Source organism: Malus sylvestris, chromosome 3 (assembly GCF_916048215.2).
Source record: "Malus sylvestris chromosome 3, drMalSylv7.2, whole genome shotgun sequence".
Lineage (NCBI taxonomy): Eukaryota > Viridiplantae > Streptophyta > Magnoliopsida > Rosales > Rosaceae > Malus > Malus sylvestris.
Genome location: NC_062262.1, coordinates 12,900,081 through 12,920,419, shown reverse-complemented (window position 1 = coordinate 12,920,419; position 20,339 = coordinate 12,900,081). Strand labels below are relative to the sequence as shown.

Genomic DNA, 20,339 nt, shown 5'->3' with positions numbered 1-20,339 from the left:
GCTGTTATTTTTCATTTTTAAGATATAGTGTGTACATATATTTCAGAAACAGTTTAAGTTATCTAGATTTTTGTTTTGCATAAATTTATCTAATTTGGTAACTATATTTTTTGGATAATAAAAGGGAACTTTAACAAAAAAGGAAGTGTCAAAATGTAAGCATGTGAAATTTTTTAATATAGTTCTCATTCTTACAAGTTATAACTCAAAGAATCAGGTATGTGAAGTTGATTGGCTTCATACTAAACTTCTTTTTCATTTTTATATGGTTTCTTTAGATGAGTAATGGTATTAGGCCCCCTAGGGCAAAAAATTATAAAACGTACGCAAGTATGGGATGGGCACCAGCATACAAGCCCACCTGAGCTCGGTGTTTTGTATGTATATGTACATTGATATAAAATGTAATTTGTAAAACTCAAGCTAATGTAATAAAATCCTCATCAGGAATGTCATCATATTGACCATGTTTATTTTGTTGTCTTCTGTCTTCAAGTATCTTCTTCATTCCATTTGCATAACTATTCTTGTGATTCACAAGTGTAGTTGCAATTTGAGCTCTTTTCGCAAATACTTCTTCCTTCTCAAAGGTGGCTTCTATCGGTTTGCCCTCTTGCACTTGGGTTGCAAATTGAAGGATAAATATGCCACAATCCAATCTGCATTTTTTTTTTTGGATAAACAAATAAGTATGACAGATAATGAGATCATTTTATAACATTCGATGACATATTAAAAGTGAAAAATGAAACTATTTCTTGTTCGTAACACTGTTATGCAAACTGGAACTAAATCTGAAACTATATTATGACACTGTTTTGCAAAGTCTAAATTTATAGTATATTTTCCTAGAATGATTTTGTTTTGTCTTCATTTCCATATATTTGTAGTTAGATGACATATAATTACTGAAAAAATGGACTATTTGTTGATTTGTAATACTGTTTCGTATAGTGTAAAGAGTGAAAAATCAACTATTTCTGAAACTTCTTATGACATTATTTTGCAAACTGCAAACTATTTTTTCAAGTATGAGTCTTGTGTTTGTATATATGATTTTCATGGTCCTTCTTATGTGTTTGAATGTATAAATTTGATTGAAAAATATAGAGATCAACTTGTTGTTTGTACTTACGAGTCCTCCTTTTGTTGGGCGCAAGTTAAGCATCTTTCAATATCTATTGTGAGATTGCTGTCTCCTTTGAAATATTTGTAAAATCCTTCAATTTTGTCTCTCTGCCAAAAAAAAAAAAAAAAAAACAAAAAAAACATAAAAAACAACAAAAAAAGAAATTGTATTATGAAGTTTGATTTTTCCTATCAGCATAAGAATATAGTTTGTAATTGAATTATAGTTTTGTTCTTACCACTTGAACAACATGATCAAAGTATATGTCTGTATTCCCATGTACCCTTGGTAGTTTTGAATTGTAGTGTGTCATTTTTCCATTTTTAATGTCCCAAACTACCAAGCTGAAGTGAAAGTAATGCTTGATCAATATGAAGACCTTTCCTACTTTATCCACATTATCTTGCAAGACTGTCTGCAATGTTTTGTCAATATGCTCCTGATCACTCTTGCTTTTCTCAATCTCCATATCATTCTGAACCAAGAATACACATGTATTTATTAATCTTAATTAATGAGCAACACTAATTCTTAAACTGAAGCAAAAAATACACATTTTGTTTTCAATCTCCATATCATTCTAAACCAAGAATACACATTTAAAGTTTCAAACTGAACTAGAAAACCACATTTAGAAAACCACACTTTTTTTACCAAAGCAAACTGAACTATTTATCAAACTGAACCATTTAGCAAACTGAACTATTTAGCAAACTGAACTATTTATCAAACTGAACTATATATCAAACTGAACCACTTAGCAAACTGAACTATTTATTAAACTGAAGTAGAAAACCGCACTTTTTTATCAAAACAAACTGAACCACTTAGCAAACTGAACTATTTATTAAACTGAAGTAGAAAACCGCACTTTTTTATCAAAACAAACTGAACTATTTATCAAACTGAACTAGAAAACCACACTTTTTTACCAAAGCAAACTGAACTTTTAGCAAACTGAACTATTTATCAAACTGAACCATTTAGCAAACTGAACTATTTATCAACATTAAAGTTGAAAACCACACTTTTCTACCAAAGCAAACAGAACTATTTATCAAACTGAACTATTTAGCAAACTGAACTATTTATCAAACTGAACCATTTAGCAAACTGAACTTTTTTGTAAACAAAACTGTTTGGCACTTACAAATATGAATGAAGGAAGATACAGATTTTTTTTGTTGCCTCATTTTTGATTCGTTTTCTGCCATTGTGTAGAACGAAGCATCAATTATGTTGGCATCGATTGCTCCATCCACAAACAATGATGTCAGATCTGATTTTAGGACAACAAGGTCAGTCACCATGGATCCTTGCCTTGGCTGCATCCAGAAGTAGTCCCTGTATCAGAAAATAAAACGTATTATATATCTATGTATATATGTGTGTGTGTGTACACATGTATTAAGTTATGATTAATAATGTAAACTTACATTTTCTCTTGTCTGTAATATTCCTTGAATTTTTCTTTTGTCTCATCTTCAAGTAACTTGTACGCCCTTGTTGATGCAGGTAGATGATACCGTTTGTCAAGCTTTCGCTTTACAGGTTTCTTTGCAGCCTTTTTTGCAGGTTTGTTTGCTATTTCTTTAGCAATTGGATTCAAGGGTGATTCAACCTTGGGCTCCTCCTTTCCTTTCTCAATTATTGGTTCCAATGGTTGGCTTTCTGACGGAAAAATGGAAGGGCTTTCACTGTCACTCACAGCAAATATGTATTTTGCCTTCTTTTGTTTTCTCTGGATGGGGATATAATCATAATGTGGATCAACATTTGGTTTACGATCATCCCTCATTCGAATATTTTTTACCAGTGTTCTCGTCTTCTTTTTGGCAGTCTCTTTTCCTTGCTTTTCAGCATCCTTGATAGTTGGAGTCTTCATTTGAACATCTGGTTGAACTCCGGAGGTTCCTTTTTCAGTGGCAGTGTCTTTTCCTTCATGTTCTTGATCCTCCATAGCCACATCATTTTCAGTTGCATTCTCTTGAACTGGATCCTCAGTAGCAGTATCCTTATCATGTGTATGCTCTTCAACTTGATCATCATTATCTGGATCTTCTTTAGGTGGTTCATCCTCCTCCGGATCTTCCTTGGTTGAAGCATTTAGATCTGGTACTATTGCTTTATTTTCCAGTAGTTTCTTCTTCAAACTTCCAATTTCATCCAGAAGTTTATTTACTTTCATAGAAGCTGCTGTGTTCTTTAATTGCAACTGTATCATTTCTGTGTTCATTGAACTAATCTTCTGCTTGTCCTCAAATCGTTCTTGCAGAAGGTTTTCAATGTTTCTGTTGAGGGCTCCAGTTGTTTGATTCATTACAATTGAATGTGTGTGTAGGTTGTCGAGTGCATATATCATCATGTGACTGAGGACTAGATACCTCTTTTGATCCATGCTTGCACATCTTTTAAACTTTTCAAAATCTTCCACACCTAATGTGTTATCAATCCCGATGAAGTCCTTTTGATAACTTGCATCAAATTTCATGAATTCTTCTTGGTACAGTTGATCAAACTGTGACTGAGCTTCAGTGATGGTGATGCCTTGATCTTCTTCAGCTCCAACTTCAGTTCTCTTCCTTTTCCTTCCCGTTGTCTTCTTTACCTTTCTCTTAGAAGACTCGTTATTTTGTTGAGGATAAGGAATGGCATTACATTCTTCTTGGTTGATGTTGGAATGCTCGTTTGTTGGTTCTTCAGAACAAGGAATACCTCCACCAATCTGCACAGTGACACATTATTAAAAGAGAATCACACTAGTTTATTAAACTTTAAAAAACGCAAACTATTTACTGAATGTACAAATTATTAAAAGAGAATCACACTAGTTTGCATAATAGAGTAATATATGTTACTATTTATTGAAATACACTTCTTTTTTACACTATTTCTGTTTTATATAAATGACACTTCTGAAACTTTAAACTGTAAAGATCACTATGTTATGAAACTCTAAAGTGCAAAAATATACTGTTTATTGAAATACTTTTATTATTTGTCCTTACCTCAATTTCTTCAACTCGAATGTCTCTGATTGCTTTGTGGATTTTCGTTACGTCCCATCTTCCAATGGCAGGAATCATGTTTTCTCGCCCACTTATTGTCTCCACCAGATTGGTGTGAAGACAAATCCAATACTGCATGAAATAAGAACTTTTAATTACTTTCTTGTGTAATTTATAAGAAATAATTCATGTTTTTTAAATATTGTTCTTATTTCTTACCAAAATAAGGGCAGTGCATCCGCTTGTTGTTGCTGATTCTTCTCCATTTTTCCTCTTTTTCTTTGATTTGTTAATCCTCTTGAACAAGTAGTCCCTCACTCCTTTTGCCCAGTTGTATTTTCTGATTTGGTCCAAAGCTCCACAAATTGTTATGAAGCTCCACGCTATGTAAGTTCCAGATGTTGCAAATAACAGTGATTGTAGCAGATGCACACATATAATTGAAGCAGTAGCTTTTGCCCCTTCAAGAGTTTTGTCTTGGATTGATTTTTGGTATGCTTCAACAATGTCCTTTTTTTTAACTATTTTTTGCTTTGCAAAGTATGATTTGACAAAGCTGTCCTTCATGTTCTTTGTGGATTTGTCTGTGTTTGGTAGTTCAACCCCTTGGTTGTTCAATCCAAATATTTCAACGACGTCTTCACTTGTTATTGCTTTTGGCTCATGATCTCCGAATTTGAACTGTTGTTGCTTGGAGTCATAGCATTGTATGATCTTGATCAGATCCATATCAGACTTCTTTTTTCTGTCCGTTGCAACAATTTCATCATCCATGTAGAACTTGATTAGACTCCAAAATGGTGTCTCGGCCAAATGATTGATGACATCTTGGCGTTGTTGAAGCATTGGTCTGTACAATTGCATTGCATTTGCAAACCCGAAAACGTTGCATCTATATTGAACATAAGAAGTTGCAGGTCTTATATTCTTACGTGGACTCTTTACAGCGAAAGTCTTTATTCTTAGTTTCTTTGTTCCGTCCATCTGTAAGAATAAACATAGTTTAATTATTACAACTATTTTTTACCAAAGCAAACTGAACTATTTAGCAAACTGAACTATATATCAAACTGAAGTATTTATTAAACTGAAGTAGAAAACCACACTTTTTTACCAAAACAAACTGAACTATTTACAAAGTGAGCTAGAAAACCACACTTTTTTTACCAAAGCAAACTGAACTATTTATCAAACTAAACCATTTAGCAAACTGAACTATTTATCAAACTGAAGTATTTATCAAAGTGAACTAGAAAACCACACTTTTTTACCAAATCAAACTGAACTATTTATCAAACTGAACCATTTAGCAAACTGAACCATTTAGCAAACTGAACTATTTATCAAACTGAACTATTTAGCAAACTGAACTATATATCAAACTGAACCATTAAGCAAACTGAACTATTTAGCAAACTGAACTACAAAACCACACTATTTTACCAAAATAAACTGAACTATTTATCAAACTGAAGTAGAAAACCACACTTTTTTAACAAAGCAAACATAACTATTTATCAAACTGAACTATTTAGCAAACTCAACTATTTATCAAACTCAACTATTTATCAAAGCGAACTGTTTAGCAAACTGAACTACAAATTTTTTGTGTGTTTTCGTCTGGATGCAAATCAGAACTGTGAACTGGAAACATAATTCATTTTTTAGAATCTCAAACATGAAAATGCACATATTTAGTAAATTAAAGTAAGAAATCATCAAGAATATCAGAAATTATAGGTTCGTACCTGTGTTTGTCCGATTTCGACTCTGCAAACATACAGTTCGAATGTTTTCAGTTTTTCGTCTTCAAATGTAGTTATATTTAAGTTATTTAAGCAAAGAAAACAACATATGAGGGCAAGAAAATACTATTTAAATGTTATAAGAAAACGAGCAGTTATCAAAGTGAAGTAAAAATATACCATTTTGCAGAAACATTGCTATTCGAAGCATGCAAACTTACATATTACTGTAAAATCACCAAAAATATCAGAAATTTTGTGGTACGTACCTCTGTTTCTTCTCTGTTGCTTTTACTTCCCAAATTTTTTGTGTGTTTTCGTCTGGATGCAAATCAGAACTGTGAACTGGAAACATAATTCATTTTTGAGAATCTCAAACATGCAAATGCACATATTTAGTAAATTAAAGTAAGAAATCATCAAGAATATCAGAAATTATAGGTTCGTACCTGAGTTTGTCCGATTTCGACTCTGCAAACATACAGTTCGAATGTTTTTAGTTTTTCGTCTTCAAATGTAGTTTTTGGGTTGAGAAATTCCGGATTTGATGTGTAGATTATTGCTTGAAAACTTGAATCGAACTTGAAAACGCTTTGATATCTTGACGTTTGGAGTAATGGAGGTTTCGATTTTTTGGTACGGTGTAAGGGGTTGGTGAGCATTAATGGCGTTGGGAGGGATGATGAATTTTAGTAACTTCGGCTAACGGGCCTGGGTTAGGCTCCGTTAGGGGCAATTTTGGTATATTAATTGTTATGCGGTTTGGGCTTTTTGGTGAGCCCGTGTGTTTTAGTTTTGTAGGGCCTAAGATAAAAGTTTTGTGTCCTTATGATTAAAATTTAAGCCCTTTTCATTAAATAAAAGTTTAGGGTGGTTTTTCATTAAATAAAAGTTAATTTAATCCCTTTTCATTAAAGCTCCCTTTTCATAATTGATTTTTTTTTTTAGAATTTTAAAAAACTAATCCCACTTCATTATAAAAAAAATAAATAAAAAATAAAAACAAAATGAAATGAAATTAAGTAGGAAAAAAATAATAATTAGAAAAAAATTAATTTTTAGCATGCCCCATCTTTCTACTGATGTTCTTACAGCACCTGCTAGTATAATGAAAAAATTAATAATTATAACAAATTACACGTGTTAAATTAGAAAATTAGAATATAAATGAAATTAAGTAGGGAAAAAAATTCATTGCTTTGTTTTCTTTTATATTTATTATAAGGGATATTTCTATGTTGAGTTAGGCTAAAAGAAATGAGGAGGGTAAAGGGAAATGGGGAAAATTAGTTTATGTCGACTTAAAGTTCAAGTCTTGTATTAACTTATTCGAGCCCAATAGTCAAACGACACCTAAAAAGGTGTTGCTTTTGAGTCGAAATTCATATGTTAGACGCAAATGAGACCACTGAAGAGATTGTGAAATCCGAAGTTCCATATCTAAATTTAATTAGCGCTTTCTAATGATTTTTGTTAAGTTCACTTGTAAAGGAGGTTTTTAAGTTTGATTCACAAGAATACGATATAATATAATTTTTATATTGAATTCAATATCCATTTATGACTGGTCTATTGTGTTGCTAATATCATTGTATGAAATAAAAAAAATGAGCGGTTTATACATGCTACACAAGAAATCTTTTAATCTTGGTGGCGTCATCGTCATGTAAATGCTTCCTATGTGTTTCAAAAATGTACTACCGATTCACTAGACGTCTAATGTTTGAGTTCAATTTTTATTTTATTTATAAATTTATTTTACCTCATTAATTAAATTGAGAGATTGAAAACAAGTTTTTTTTTTTGGTCGAACGGATTAGAAATTAGTTTATTTCAATTGCTTTTGGCTTTAACTGGTTCAATAGTAAACGGTGTTATATATGGGAGTAAAAAAATTTCCCTTTTAAATCCCACTCCCCTCTCTAGTCCCTTTTTATTTGAATTGTCACAATTAAACCATGTCAAAATCTTATGTTAACTTCTTTATAAAGATAGGAAGACAAAGAAAAAAGTGAGAGAAGAGAAGGGGAGAAGATTCCGAGGAGGGAGAATCTCACTCACTCTCTCTCTCTCTCTCTCTCTGTATATATATATATATATGCCCCCAAAGGGCCCTAACCATGAGTCCATGAATACGAGTCTGAGTTAACCCTATGATTGACATCTTTCCTTAAAGACGAAAACCTCCAACTTTGTAATCGAAACAAAATACAGAATATAAGTTAGGGTTACTGTCAGATATTCGTCAATCATACTCTCGTGAGAATGCTTGTCAACAATCATTTTCCACAAAATAAAAAGAAAATATCGATAAATTACAAAACCTGCACTTGAGAGCTACATTACAATTAGCAACTGAGGATGATTCTGATTACTTGAAAAGTACAAGCCAAAAGCACATAAGACGACCAACGGGGTGTCGTGGATCATCACCTACGGGTATTGCTGCTACTGTCCGACATTTCCGTACATTAAACTCCCACTTCTCAGCTGCATAAGGGTTTATAACGTTGAAACTACAAGACCCTTGAGGGTGGGGCTACCAAAAAAACGAAAAGATGAAGAGGTGAAAGTGTACCTTCTCAACAGCATTCTCCAAGCCTGACAAATCTACCCGTTCTTTCTTTAAAAGTTGTATACGATCCCGAAGATGGTGGTTCTGTTCCTTAGCCTAAATTTGGAAAGTTCAAACAAATAAATATAAACAAGCAAAAACCATATACTATAATCTGCAACTACAAATAAACATTCATTTTGAACTGCGAGAAAATAAATTCAATGAGGTAAGGTGTTTTTTGTAAGGGAAGGAATTATCCAGAAGAAGGTTTCACATCAACAAGAAATCGTGTGCGTGCAGTTGTGCATGAGTGAGTGAGTCAGAGAAAACAACAAAGAATTTCCACCACATTACGGAGACAGCAACAATCTTGTTTGCATGTTACAAAGTTATAGACCATCAATCCCACGAAAAGTTTCTGGACTGCTAAACAAGAGCAGAAACTAAGAAAAGTTACCATACTGTTCAAGTTAAAGGGAACATTGGTGAATCAGTGAACTTCAATTGAAACCCATGCATTAATTGACAAAGACCCTTTTAAGGTTCGTCTAATCACAGAAGTTAACAATGTCAGAAATGTTACAGAAAATATAATATAACACAGGTTTCAACCTAACGGTGTCTTTAACCTAAGTGGGCCAACTACCAAAAATCATGTGCGGATACGTGTGCATGGACTTGTGCAAACAATATGTAGCATCTGGAGAAATAACACTGAAACAAGAAACCTTTAAAGGGGGTCAAACTTGTATTGGCTGGTTTCTTTTTTAATTTCAGAACACCCGGAGCTTTCTATACCCAATGCATATTGTTTTTCCGCTTACCAGAGCACTATTTGCTAGCAAGACCTCCTTTCATAACTTCATATCCTATTATGTACCAGTTTTATGAACTAGTGAAAGGGTGAAAATCGTTTACTAATACAAGTTCTTGGTAACTATTACACGGTGCATATCCCAACCCCTGGGATTTAATCTCGACTGATCTCAATGGACCAGAAAGAAGAGACCCTACAAACCTTGAATTCTACAACGAAGAAACCTATGAAGATGTCCTTTTTAGGAAAATTCCAACAAAATAAAATAGACGATTTCATCTCTACCAAGCAAATTTTAATTGGATTTAATTACGAATATATCTACCATTCCAAGCCTCTGTGTCAAGTTCTGGATTTCATCCTTCTTTATTGTGGACAGATCACAAGCAACATCCATAAGATTAGTCCTGCATGATTAACTAAACGTTTAAACAATGAAGTTTAGCTTAATAGTAAGAAATTACAAAACATAAAGAATATAGATAAAGATGGATATTCTCAAGGATAATGCTCGCTGTCTACCCAAATAACAAAAGAAAAATAGACAACACTCCCCGTCTGTCATAGTAACATAGAAAATGAACAGTACCCTAACGATCAAACATTTAATATCTATAGTTAAGATGATTCTACAGAAAGAACATGGTGATAAATTGGTCTCTTTCCCCTCTCATTCATATGTTCTGCAGGGACATATATTTTGTACTTAGAACCATTCTATTGAAACATGATGGCATACATCGCATTACGTCTAGGATGATTTATCAATCTAAAAATGAAATAGAAGAAAACTAGAGTACACATACGGTTCTTGGCAATTGAGCAGTCAACCAAAACTTAGTTTCTTGTTCTTTTTAATTTTTGTCTAAGGAGAAGGTGTTACAAAGGAGACCATATCTAAATACATTTTTACAGAATCAAGAAGATACTTACTTATCTGAAGACAAAGGATCCATAGCTTGTTCTTCCACAAGTTGTTCAACGGTGTCCAGAACAGTTCCCACCTGTGAGCAAAAAGAGACCACGTATAAAAAGAAAATATATTGGGTGCAAATAATAAATACAATGATGAATTTGTATCTAAGAAGTTAAAACAAGAGAATCTTGAACTAATAGTTAAGTAAAAAAACATCAGTGCATGGTTAATTTGCTTAATACTTCTAAATGTATGTACAAACACATAAGGGACATCATATAGCCACAGATTCTAGTGTTCTTTACTCAACATTAATCATCTAAAGATTCTGTTAAACATGTGATTCCTTTAAGATTGTAATAATGTCAAAATCCGTAACAATTAGAGAAATACTTCCTGTTGCTTGCATAAAACAATAACTTTAGAACTTCAACCAAGTTAATAGGCAACTCTCTTGATAAAACATAAATGAATTAGGTCTTAGGAATCATCAATAAGCCACCATTACTTCCCTCTTGCCATAAAACCCTTCGTTGAAACTGCTAAGTCAAAGGCACAGCAGATGCATGTCAATAACAGATAACTAAATGTATTTCTATTTTCTCTGTCCTTGATAATTCTCTTTTACTAAATTTTTCATCTGCACTGTCTTCTGATATCAGAACTGACCCCAATTTTAATAACTTGCACTGAAACCAGTTATCATCCTTTTTCTAGTTATTAAAACCATAACTTTTTTATAAAAAAAAAATAAATAAATAAAAACACGTCAAAGCTGATGTATCCATTTCCTAAATAAAAGGTGCAACTAAACAACCATTTAAATAGTGGTGATAGCTCATCAAGTGGCGTGAACATTTCTTGCTAAATTACCTCTACAATAAAGCTGCAATCATTTCAACACAGACACGCTGAAAAGAAATTCATGAATAACGTATAAATTGAGACGCAAATAAACTATAAGACCCAATTGGAACTCTTAATACGACCAGCAGGCTTTAGACACCAGAATATATGCTTGGGCTAATTAAAGTGACCTCCCTCACTTACAACATACTCTCTCTAATTTAGGAAATAACTTGTATCGTAATGGCACAGAAGAACCTATATACTGTAAGTTGTTAAATGGAGTAACTGCGCACTAACATCACCAGCAAATATTAATATGTATACCTGTGTTTCAAGGCATGCTGACTGAAACTCGTCCTGTAAAATTAAAAAGAAGTTCAGAATTCATCTTATAGCATTATAAATTACACATTATGACATATAAATACATAAATAAATATCATGTCTCATGTTGTGGGAGAGAGTCCAAAAAAATTCTGTTTATAAGCTGTTTTGAGTGAAAAATAGAAGTGGTGCTTGTGGACACTTTGTTCATCGATCAGATGAGCCAGAAAGTGCAGATACTATTTCTCATTCAACTAGGTCATGAATCCTCACTAATGGAATCAATTTGGTTCACTTAACAACCTATAAGCTGGCTGGAATTCAAATTGCATTTGTTATGAATGATTAAATATTATATGTCAATCCGTTATCAACTATCATTACTTTAAAAAATGCTTAGCGGCTAAAATACGAAATCAATGTGCACAGAAATAATTCCCCTACACTATACTTTCCCAAAAAATTTAATAGTCCTAATGAGACTGAGAGCCAAGGATACAGACAATTCAACCATATCTTTAAATCGAAACCATTGTTAGTAGTGCAAATTGGTAAGAAAAGGAGTACCTCTAAATTTCCATGCAAAGAAGCAATGACCTGAATAAACGAACGAGCAATTGTTCTTATTTTAAATTCGAAATAATAAAATAAAAGAGAAAAATCTCCAGTTGAATAATACATACAAATCATTGCACATAGAAATTGTGGAGAAAAGAAACAAAATGTGTAGGTCCATTGTAAAATGATAAATATATATTCATATGCACCTGGATAAAAAGCTTATGAAGGTGTTCTTGCTCTGCAAATGTAAAATTCGGAAATGCTTGGCAGAATTCCTTATGTGTTCAATTCATCATACAAGAAAGTCAGTCAAACTACGAATCCGCGAGGAAGAAATGCATAAACTCAAAAGAATAGAATTAAAAAGAAAATCGCATACGCAACGCAGCACAAATCACTGTAAAGAAGAAGAAATTGTTAAGAGAAAAAGACACCTGCTTGGAACAGGGAGTGAGCAGAGAACGTATGGCCAACTTGAAGGCTTTCTTCATGTCCAATTCCTTCGTCCCCATCGCGCGCGCACACAAAAGATTGCAAGGCAAAAACCCTAAATCCACACAAAATACGAACCACAAGTAATTCAATTTCACCACAAATATGTTTTAACAGTAAATTAAATCCGAGCTGCATCATGAAAAATGACTTCACGAAAACATGGTTTTACACAAAATTCGAAAGGGAAAGTGAGAGTGGAAAATCGGAAACGTATACCTACAGTGAAGCTTCGCAGAAATTGAAGTGGCTTCGTGGCCGTATCTGCTTCAAGAGCCGCGCGCCTGTGTAGTGGCTTCGTGGAGGAGATGAGGTTTTTCCAGCGCGGGGAGAATTTGAAGAGACTTTGAGTTTCAATTTGAGTTGGGCGGGGGATGGAGGCAGGGATGGTCACACGGGTCTTTGGACCGATGCGGACCGTTCATCCGGTCCGATGTAAAATCAGGTTTTTATTTTTAATTTTTAAAATGGTTCAAGTAAGCCACTTAGGATTAGTTTGATATTATTGTGCTTTTTAAAATAAAAATAAATTGTTTCTGCTGTGTTGTGAAAATAAAAAGCTGTAAAAATAAAGTTGTTGAATATTTGATAAATTTTACTGTAAATTGATGTGAATATGTTTTTTTTTTTTTGCCCGGAATAAAGCTTCATTAATGAAAGGGAGATACAATTTGTTCTAGAAAGGCCTAAACCTGAACATAGCACAAAGCCTTACACAACAAAGCAAACATAAGATAAAGGACAAGACCAAACAAAGAGAGCTACAACCCCAGCCATAAAGGGAGACCCACATAGATTTAGGCCCGTAGGCTACAAAAGAAACAATAAACAATAAAACCCTAAGCTCCAATAGCCAAAAACCAATCATAACCGTCGCAACTGCCGCTACCTCTGCATAGGAAGAGATCGCACCAACCTGAAAAATGCACCCGAACCAAAACCTAGATTTGAACGGAATCAATCCACCAAGAATCAAAGCCTTCATAGCCACACTTGTAAGAAAAGTCACCAAACGTAACAGGATGAGGGGGAGGGCGAATGGGGTGTGTAAAACACCCTTGTTCCGACGTGAATCGTTCCACACTTCGCCCAATTTTTTCGGTAAGCTAGATCGACAATGGGCTGTGTGGGTTGAGTCTTGTGTCAAGATAGAGCCCAACACTTTGAGATCTAAATCATGGTTCTGAGTTGGAAAATATGAAGGGCAGCATGAGGGAGGTAGGAGAAAAAGGTGTGATGGGGAGGGATGAGAAGGATCGTGGTGAGCGACAGATGATTGAGGACAGGGTACAAAACTAAGACCAAAGCTCAGATAGATGAGACAAAGCTAAGATAAAAGCATAGTTAAAGAAAAGGAAAGGATGAGAAGAAAGGAAAGTAAAAGGAAGCAAGAGAGTTTTGAGGCTGCCACAAACCCTAAAGCCAAAGGCTAGGGCCGACGGCTGAGGAAGGTTTTCTCTTTGGGCTTTTCTTTGAGAGAGAAAGCAGCGGCTCAAACTTGAAGTTGCTGTGAATATGTTAAATGATTAAAAATGATATAGTATTTATTGTGATATAATAATTGTCAAAGACAATAATACAGGGTTAAGGTTGTAATTTTGTAAAATGTGGGTTATCCTTGTCATTTGAAAATTTCATTAAATAGTACTATGCTTTGTGTTGATGCACAAAATCAGCGAGGACTTTGGTACAACAGAAAGTGTCAGGTTTTGTGACCTTCGCTTGGTTGCTTGGTTGCTTCAGTCACTAGTGAGGATAAGTACGTAAATGAATAGAGACAGAGAAGCAAACACAGGATGTACGTGGTTCACCCAGATTGGCTACGTCCACGGAGTAGAGGAGTTCTTATTAGTAGTGAAGGGCTTACACAAGTACAAAGGATCAAGCTCTCAATTTAGTGAGTTCTTGTGAATGATTTAACACAAAATGGCATTAGGCCATATTGTGGGGGAATGACCCCTATTTATAGAAAAACTTGTAGCTTTGTCACATTGACATGTGTCATGTTATGATTGGTTCTTGATGTCGACACGTGCTGCGCTCTGATTGGCTTCTAATCTTGACACGTGTCGAGTAGTGATTGGCCTCCTGGTCGGAGGGGAACTCTTCTGGGTCCTTGACAGTATAGCGTTGGCCGGTGCTCGGTAGTTTCGGGATTGGTCAAGTATGGTACAAACAGTGCTCCCCTAAGTTCCCGAGTGAGGGAAACTCCTCGGTTGGGGACTTGCAAGATCCAATCCCTTGAGTAATCACGAAACTTCTAAGTACCGAAGTGTGGTCTGATCTTCATCTGCCCTTCTCTGGAAGTACCTTTCCTCCATCCGGGAATGGTGTACTTAGCTGATGTTGACGCACAAGGTAATGTATCAATTTCACTTAAAGCTTAGTTGTAGTTTCGGGCTTAGTCAAGTGTGATACAAACCCTATAGTAGGAGTCCCCCAAGTCGCCGAGCTAGGAGATCTGCCGAAAGAGGTGACAGACAAGGTAAGCAGTCAAACTTCCAAGTAAGCAACCCAGGATCAGAGGTTTGACTTCGGCTTCCGGTTGATTGTTCTCATTCTCCTTGTCTCTCATTCAACTGCCAGGATAAGGAGAAGCAAATGGATAAGAGATGATATGAGATACTTTTGCTTTTGAAGAAGTAACTTTCCACAGGCTTATTCTTGAACTGTGCTGGAGGGTTTTCTGGTGCCCTTCAGAGTATAAGGCCGACTCAAAAATTTGAGGGTCAAAACAAGTCCATCAAATCTAGAGTACGTTCGACCTTGATGATATGGGATACTTTTGCTGTTGACGGAATAATGAATGTGGTATGGAAAGGTGTCGTGCTGTAGTGATCTGTTTCAGCTCACCGTTTGAACCTTCTGCTTCAATCTTTTGCATGGCAGAAATGGTGTGCAACCTTTGCATTTAAATGGTCCTTCAGAACATTCCTTCATAGTGACTCATCCACGCTTGGCAGCTTCAGTGTAAAGAGCCAATATCTGATCAACTGTCATGAGGTATTTGCCGGTGGAATTCGTGACCTTGACAGCAGTTAAGGATGAGTACTCGAGAGCAATGCTAAGTAAGCAACCAGGCAAAGGCTCCAGGCAGTCAGTTCCAAATTGGAGGTTTGATTTCAGGTTCCGACTGACTGCTCTCTTTCTCCTTGTCCTGCAGGTGTGGACAAGGACAAAGACAAAGACAGGGAGAAAGCATGATATGGGATACTCTTGCTTTCGACCCTGATGATATGAGATACTCTTGTTCTTGGTGTGGCTTATTTGCTGAGGCATTATCGGGGGGAAATAAAGCTGAGTATTTCGAGAGGTTATGTTGAGGGTGCCTTTTCGAATGCGAGAAAGGGTTGAGCATTTTTGCAGGTTTTTCTGTCCGTTGAGGAGGGAGGTCAATGTATATAGGGATTTCCCAATAACAAGTAGTAATGCTATTCCTTTACCCTTCTTGGTCACAGCAATGTAGTGGGAGCTGCCAGCTTCACGTGTTTTAATTTTGTCAGAGCACTTTGAAAAAGTGGTATGTGGTATCTGGAAAGCTGATGTTACGTGTGAAGATTACAGACAAGCTTTATCTAAGGAAATCTGGCTCTCGAAGTTCTGAGAGTTGTGCCTCTTCGGTTTTCGAACAAGCAATCCCGTCGAGGATCTGACTCTCGAGATTCGGAAAGCGGTGCTACTCCGGTTTTTTAGAAAGTAATTATGTTGGGAGTCTTTTCTCGAATGTGAGTAAAGGTTGGACGTTCTTGCCAACCTGTCTTGCCGCAAAACACGGAGGTCGACACACATAGGGACTTTCCAGTTGTCAAGCAGTGGTGCTGTTCCTTTACCCTTATGGGTAATAGTAGGGTAGCTGGAACTTCGAAATTCTCGTGCCTAAACTTTGTCAGAGATCTTTGACAAAGTTATATGTGGTACCCGAGGAGTTGATGGTGCATATGGAGAGCGGTGATTGAACAGTAAGATTCACGTGCTTTCTACTTCACCAGAAATCTTCGACAGATTGCCCGTAATTTCTGCAAAGCTGAGTGTGCATGTGACAGGTGCTGACGAGGCTGAAAAAGCAGGTGCTTCTTCGATTTCTGAGATCGGCCCTCGTGGTCTCTGAGCAGCCCAGCTTTTGAGAAAGCAAACGCCTCTTCGATTTCTGAAGCTCCGTCGAGTGCAGATTTTTATAGAGGCTGGCATTAAGTTCCACAGCACACTTGAATCTCTACCAGTAGAAGCTCATTTCTTGCACTTCTAAGATCTTGATTTGTCTGACCTCTTCCCTCTTCAACACATTTGAAAATGTCTGGACCCTCCGACCGTCGTTTTGACTTGAACCTTGGAGAAGAGACAGCCACGCCTTCTCCAGACAACATATGACGCCCATCCTTCATATCCCCTACCGGTCCTCTTACCGTTGGGGATTCTGTGATGAAGAATGATATGACCGCTGCAGTGGTGGCCAGGAACCTTCTCACTCCCAAAGATAACAGACTACTTTCCAAACGGTCTGATGAGTTGGCTGTTAAGGACTCTTTGGCTCTTAGTGTTCAGTGTGCAGGTTCTGTGTCTAATATGGCCCAACGCCTATTTGCTAGAACCCGCCAAGTTGAATCATTGGCTGCTGAAGTGATGAGTCTCAAACAGGAGATTAGAGGGCTCAAGCATGAGAATAAGCAGTTGCACCGGCTCGCCCATGACTATGCTACAAACATGAAGAGGAAGCTTGACCAGATGAAGGAATCTGATGGTAAGGTTTTACTTGATCATCAGCGGTTTGTGGGTTTGTTCCAAAGGCATTTATTGCCTTCGTCCTCTAGGGTTGTACCTGGTAATGAAGCTTCAAATGATGAACCTCCAATGCCTCCTCCTTCTGGGGTTTTGTCAAGTACTGAGGCTCCGGATAACCACCCTCCGGTGCTTTCTCTTTCTGGGGCTCTACCGACTGCTGAGACTTCCCCTAAGCAACCTTTGTGAAGGCTCCCTTTTGTTTGTTTATTTTGACTCATGTATATGTACATATTTGTGGCTTATCGAAAATATTAATAAATAAGCTTTGCTTCATTTCAACATATTGTGTTAAATACACCAAAGCCTTCTTCATAAAGTTCTTTGAATTTTTGCTTTTGTTGAAACCTGTATTGTTGAAGCTTTGTGAGTGAAACATGTAGTTTGAGGTAGTGTTCCCTTAATTTCCCGAGTGAGGAAAACTTCTCGGTTGGAGACTTGAAAAATCCAAGTCACTGAGTGGTTGTGAGACTGCCGAGTATCAAGGTGCAGTAGCATATGGTGGGAGTCCCCCAAGTCTTCAGGCGAAGAGAGTTGCCGAATGAGGTGTCTCGCGTGTTACTAATTTGTCAAAGTAACGAATCCTTGTTTCGATGTCACACATTCGTATATGCTTTATCTAAAAATATTTCCAACTTTTGTGTGTTTGATGCTGCATGCTATTGACTAGACAAGATCAAGTGCAATTAGTAGCTTTTCTCTCTTTTTCATCTTTTCTTTGGTGGAATTGCTTTTCGTTTCCACTAATCAGCCTGAGTGGATGCAAGATAACACCTTTCTCTATAGCTCAGATTGCAAAGTCGTCTTCATGAAAGTTTTTCCTTATCTTGTGAACTACAACATATCCAAATTTGAGATCCATCTGAGTAGTACAACTTCAGAAATTCAAGTATGATGAGTAACTGTTCATCAATGTTCTGTTAATCCGTCAGACTTGTTGTGAGCTTCGAAACTCCATTTTCTCTTGTTCAGATCAACATACTTTCTTCATCGAAGTTGTTCCTCAGCTTGTGAACTACAACATATCCAAATTTGAGATCCCTCGGAGCAGTATAACTCCAGAAATCCAGGTATGATGAATGACTGGTTATTATTTTTCTGTCAACCCGTCAGATTTGTTGTGAGCTTCGAAACTCCATTTTCTCTTGTTCAGATCGGTATGCTTTCTTCATTGAAGTTGTTCCCCAGCTCGTGAACTACAACATATCCAAATTTGAGATCCCTCGGAGCAGTATAACTCCAGAAATCCAGGTATGATGAATGACTGGTTATTATTTTTCTGTCAACCCGTCAGATTTGTTGTGAGCTTCGAAACTCCATTTTCTATTGTTCAGATCGGCATGCTTTCTTCATTGAAGTTGTTCCTCATCGTCTCTTTCATAACATATCAAAAATTCAGAATGAACTAATGGTTAAATATTTCCAGATCTTCGAAACATCACAGAAGCTTCGAAATCTGCAAGAATCCGACTGTCATGTTTGGAGCTTCAACACTTTAATTTCCGTCGCTCAAACAGAAATGGTTCCTTCTTGAAAGTTGTTCATATGCTCAAGAACTATAGGGTGTCCAAAATTCAGCTCCATTGGAGAAGAGCAGAGGTTGCAGAAATTTGATAGATGAAAGGAGGCGGAAGAGGGAGAGAGAGAAAAAGTCTCTTGGGTTGGATTTCTATTTTGGGGCAGATTCCAATTTTTGTAGCACCTTCATTATTGATGAATTGCTTGTACTTTTGTCCATTATGAAACTTGGGACTTTGGCTTGTTGTTGGATCTATTATAATATGTTTGGGAACATATATAAGTGAATAAATAAGAAGGAAAATTTTGGGCCCTTGTGGGTGTAAAACAAAAAATGTTTATGTTTACCCAAGTGTTTTTGTACAAGTTCAAGGGCATCTTGGGTTTTGTGAACAAAATTTGTTTATTTGGAGCAAGGTTTTGTGTTGAAGCTTTGTAGGTGAAGCTTTGGTGTTGAAGCTTTCTAGGTGAAGCTTTGATGGTGAAGCTTTGTAGATGAAGTTTTGTAGATGAAGCTTTCTAGGTGAAGCTTTGATGGTGAAGCTTTGTAGATGAAGCTTTCTAGGTGAAGCTTTGATGGTGAAGCTTTGTAGATGAAGCTTTCTAGGTGAAGGTTTTTGTAGGTGAAGCTTTGTAGGTGAAGCTTTTTTAAGTGAAGCTTTTCGGGTGAAGTTTTTTTTTTTTTTGGGTGAAGCTTTGTGGGTGAAGCTTTTTAGGTGAAGCTTTGTGGGTGAAGCTTTGGAGGTGAAGCTTTTCGGGTGAAGCTTTTTGGGTGAAGCTTTTTAGGTGAAGCTTTGTGGGTGAAGCTTTGGAGGTGAAGCTTTTCGGGTGAAGCTTTTTGGATGAAGCTGTTTTTTTTTTTTTTTTTTTTTTTTGGCGCTTGACACGGTCTTCATTTGCTTGTTTTGTAGTGACTGTGGAAGACGGATTGCTTTCTGATTGAGAAGGGTTCCGGCATCGCTTGCTATGAATGTAAAAGAGTGAGGGCTGAGTTGGCTAAATTACCTCTTTATTGAATTCATTGCCAAATGGCCTTCATTACATAGGATGCCGAACGGCTATAGCTCAACACTTGTACATCGTGAGTCTATTTGTAGTAGTACTTCAAGTGATCAGCGTTCCATGGATGGCCAAGGGTCTTGCCATCGGAGCTTCTAAGTGTGTAAGAGCCAGGGCGACTGATGCCAATGACTTCATACGGTCCATCCCAGTTTGGACTAAGTGTGCCTTCACTCGGGACTCTGTCGCAGAGTAATCTTTTCTTTAAGACCCAGTCTCCTATTTTGAAAGAACGAGGTTTGACCCTAGAGTCATAATAGTTGGAGATGCGCTGCTTGTAGGCGACATTCCTCAAGTGAGCTTGGTTTCTGTGTTCCTCGACTAAATCCAAGTTGAGGGTGAGTTGTTTGTCATTTTCACTTTGAATGTAGTTCTGGACTCGGAATGTTGCTTGCTCGAGCTCAACAGGGACAACCGCCTCTGTGCCAAAGACAAGTGAGAATGGAGTTTCTCCTGTTGAAGTCCGATATGAAGTGCGATATGACCAAAGAACTTGGGGTACAAATTCTGGCCAACAGCCTTTAGCTTTGTCCAAGCTGGTTTTCAAAGTGCGCTTGATTATTTTGTTGATGGCCTCAACTTGTCCAT

General features: G+C 36.5%; 1 protein-coding gene, 1 long non-coding RNA gene and 1 pseudogene across 2 annotated transcripts; 1 reads left to right on the top strand and 2 right to left on the bottom strand.

Annotated features, from left to right (window-relative positions):
- Positions 1–253: 253 nt before the first annotated feature.
- LOC126616234 (uncharacterized) lies at positions 254–6,237 on the bottom strand (annotated as a pseudogene).
- A 1,810-nt stretch (positions 6,238–8,047) lies between these two features.
- On the bottom strand, positions 8,048–12,831 carry LOC126614381 (uncharacterized). The gene is made up of 9 exons (XM_050282038.1): positions 12,618–12,831; positions 12,341–12,453; positions 12,113–12,181; positions 11,913–11,942; positions 11,346–11,378; positions 10,190–10,260; positions 9,582–9,663; positions 8,461–8,553; positions 8,048–8,372 (listed from the first exon to the last, which is right to left on the bottom strand). Exons 2-9 carry the CDS (start codon positions 12,416–12,418, stop codon positions 8,331–8,333), a joined length of 498 nt encoding a protein of 165 aa, XP_050137995.1. The 5' UTR covers positions 12,419–12,453; positions 12,618–12,831; the 3' UTR covers positions 8,048–8,330.
- A 4,973-nt stretch (positions 12,832–17,804) lies between these two features.
- LOC126616434 (uncharacterized) lies at positions 17,805–18,948 on the top strand. The gene is made up of 3 exons (XR_007621155.1): positions 17,805–18,244; positions 18,328–18,425; positions 18,601–18,948. It is a non-coding gene; the product is annotated as an uncharacterized LOC126616434 (long non-coding RNA).
- The last annotated feature ends 1,391 nt before the right edge of the window (positions 18,949–20,339 follow it).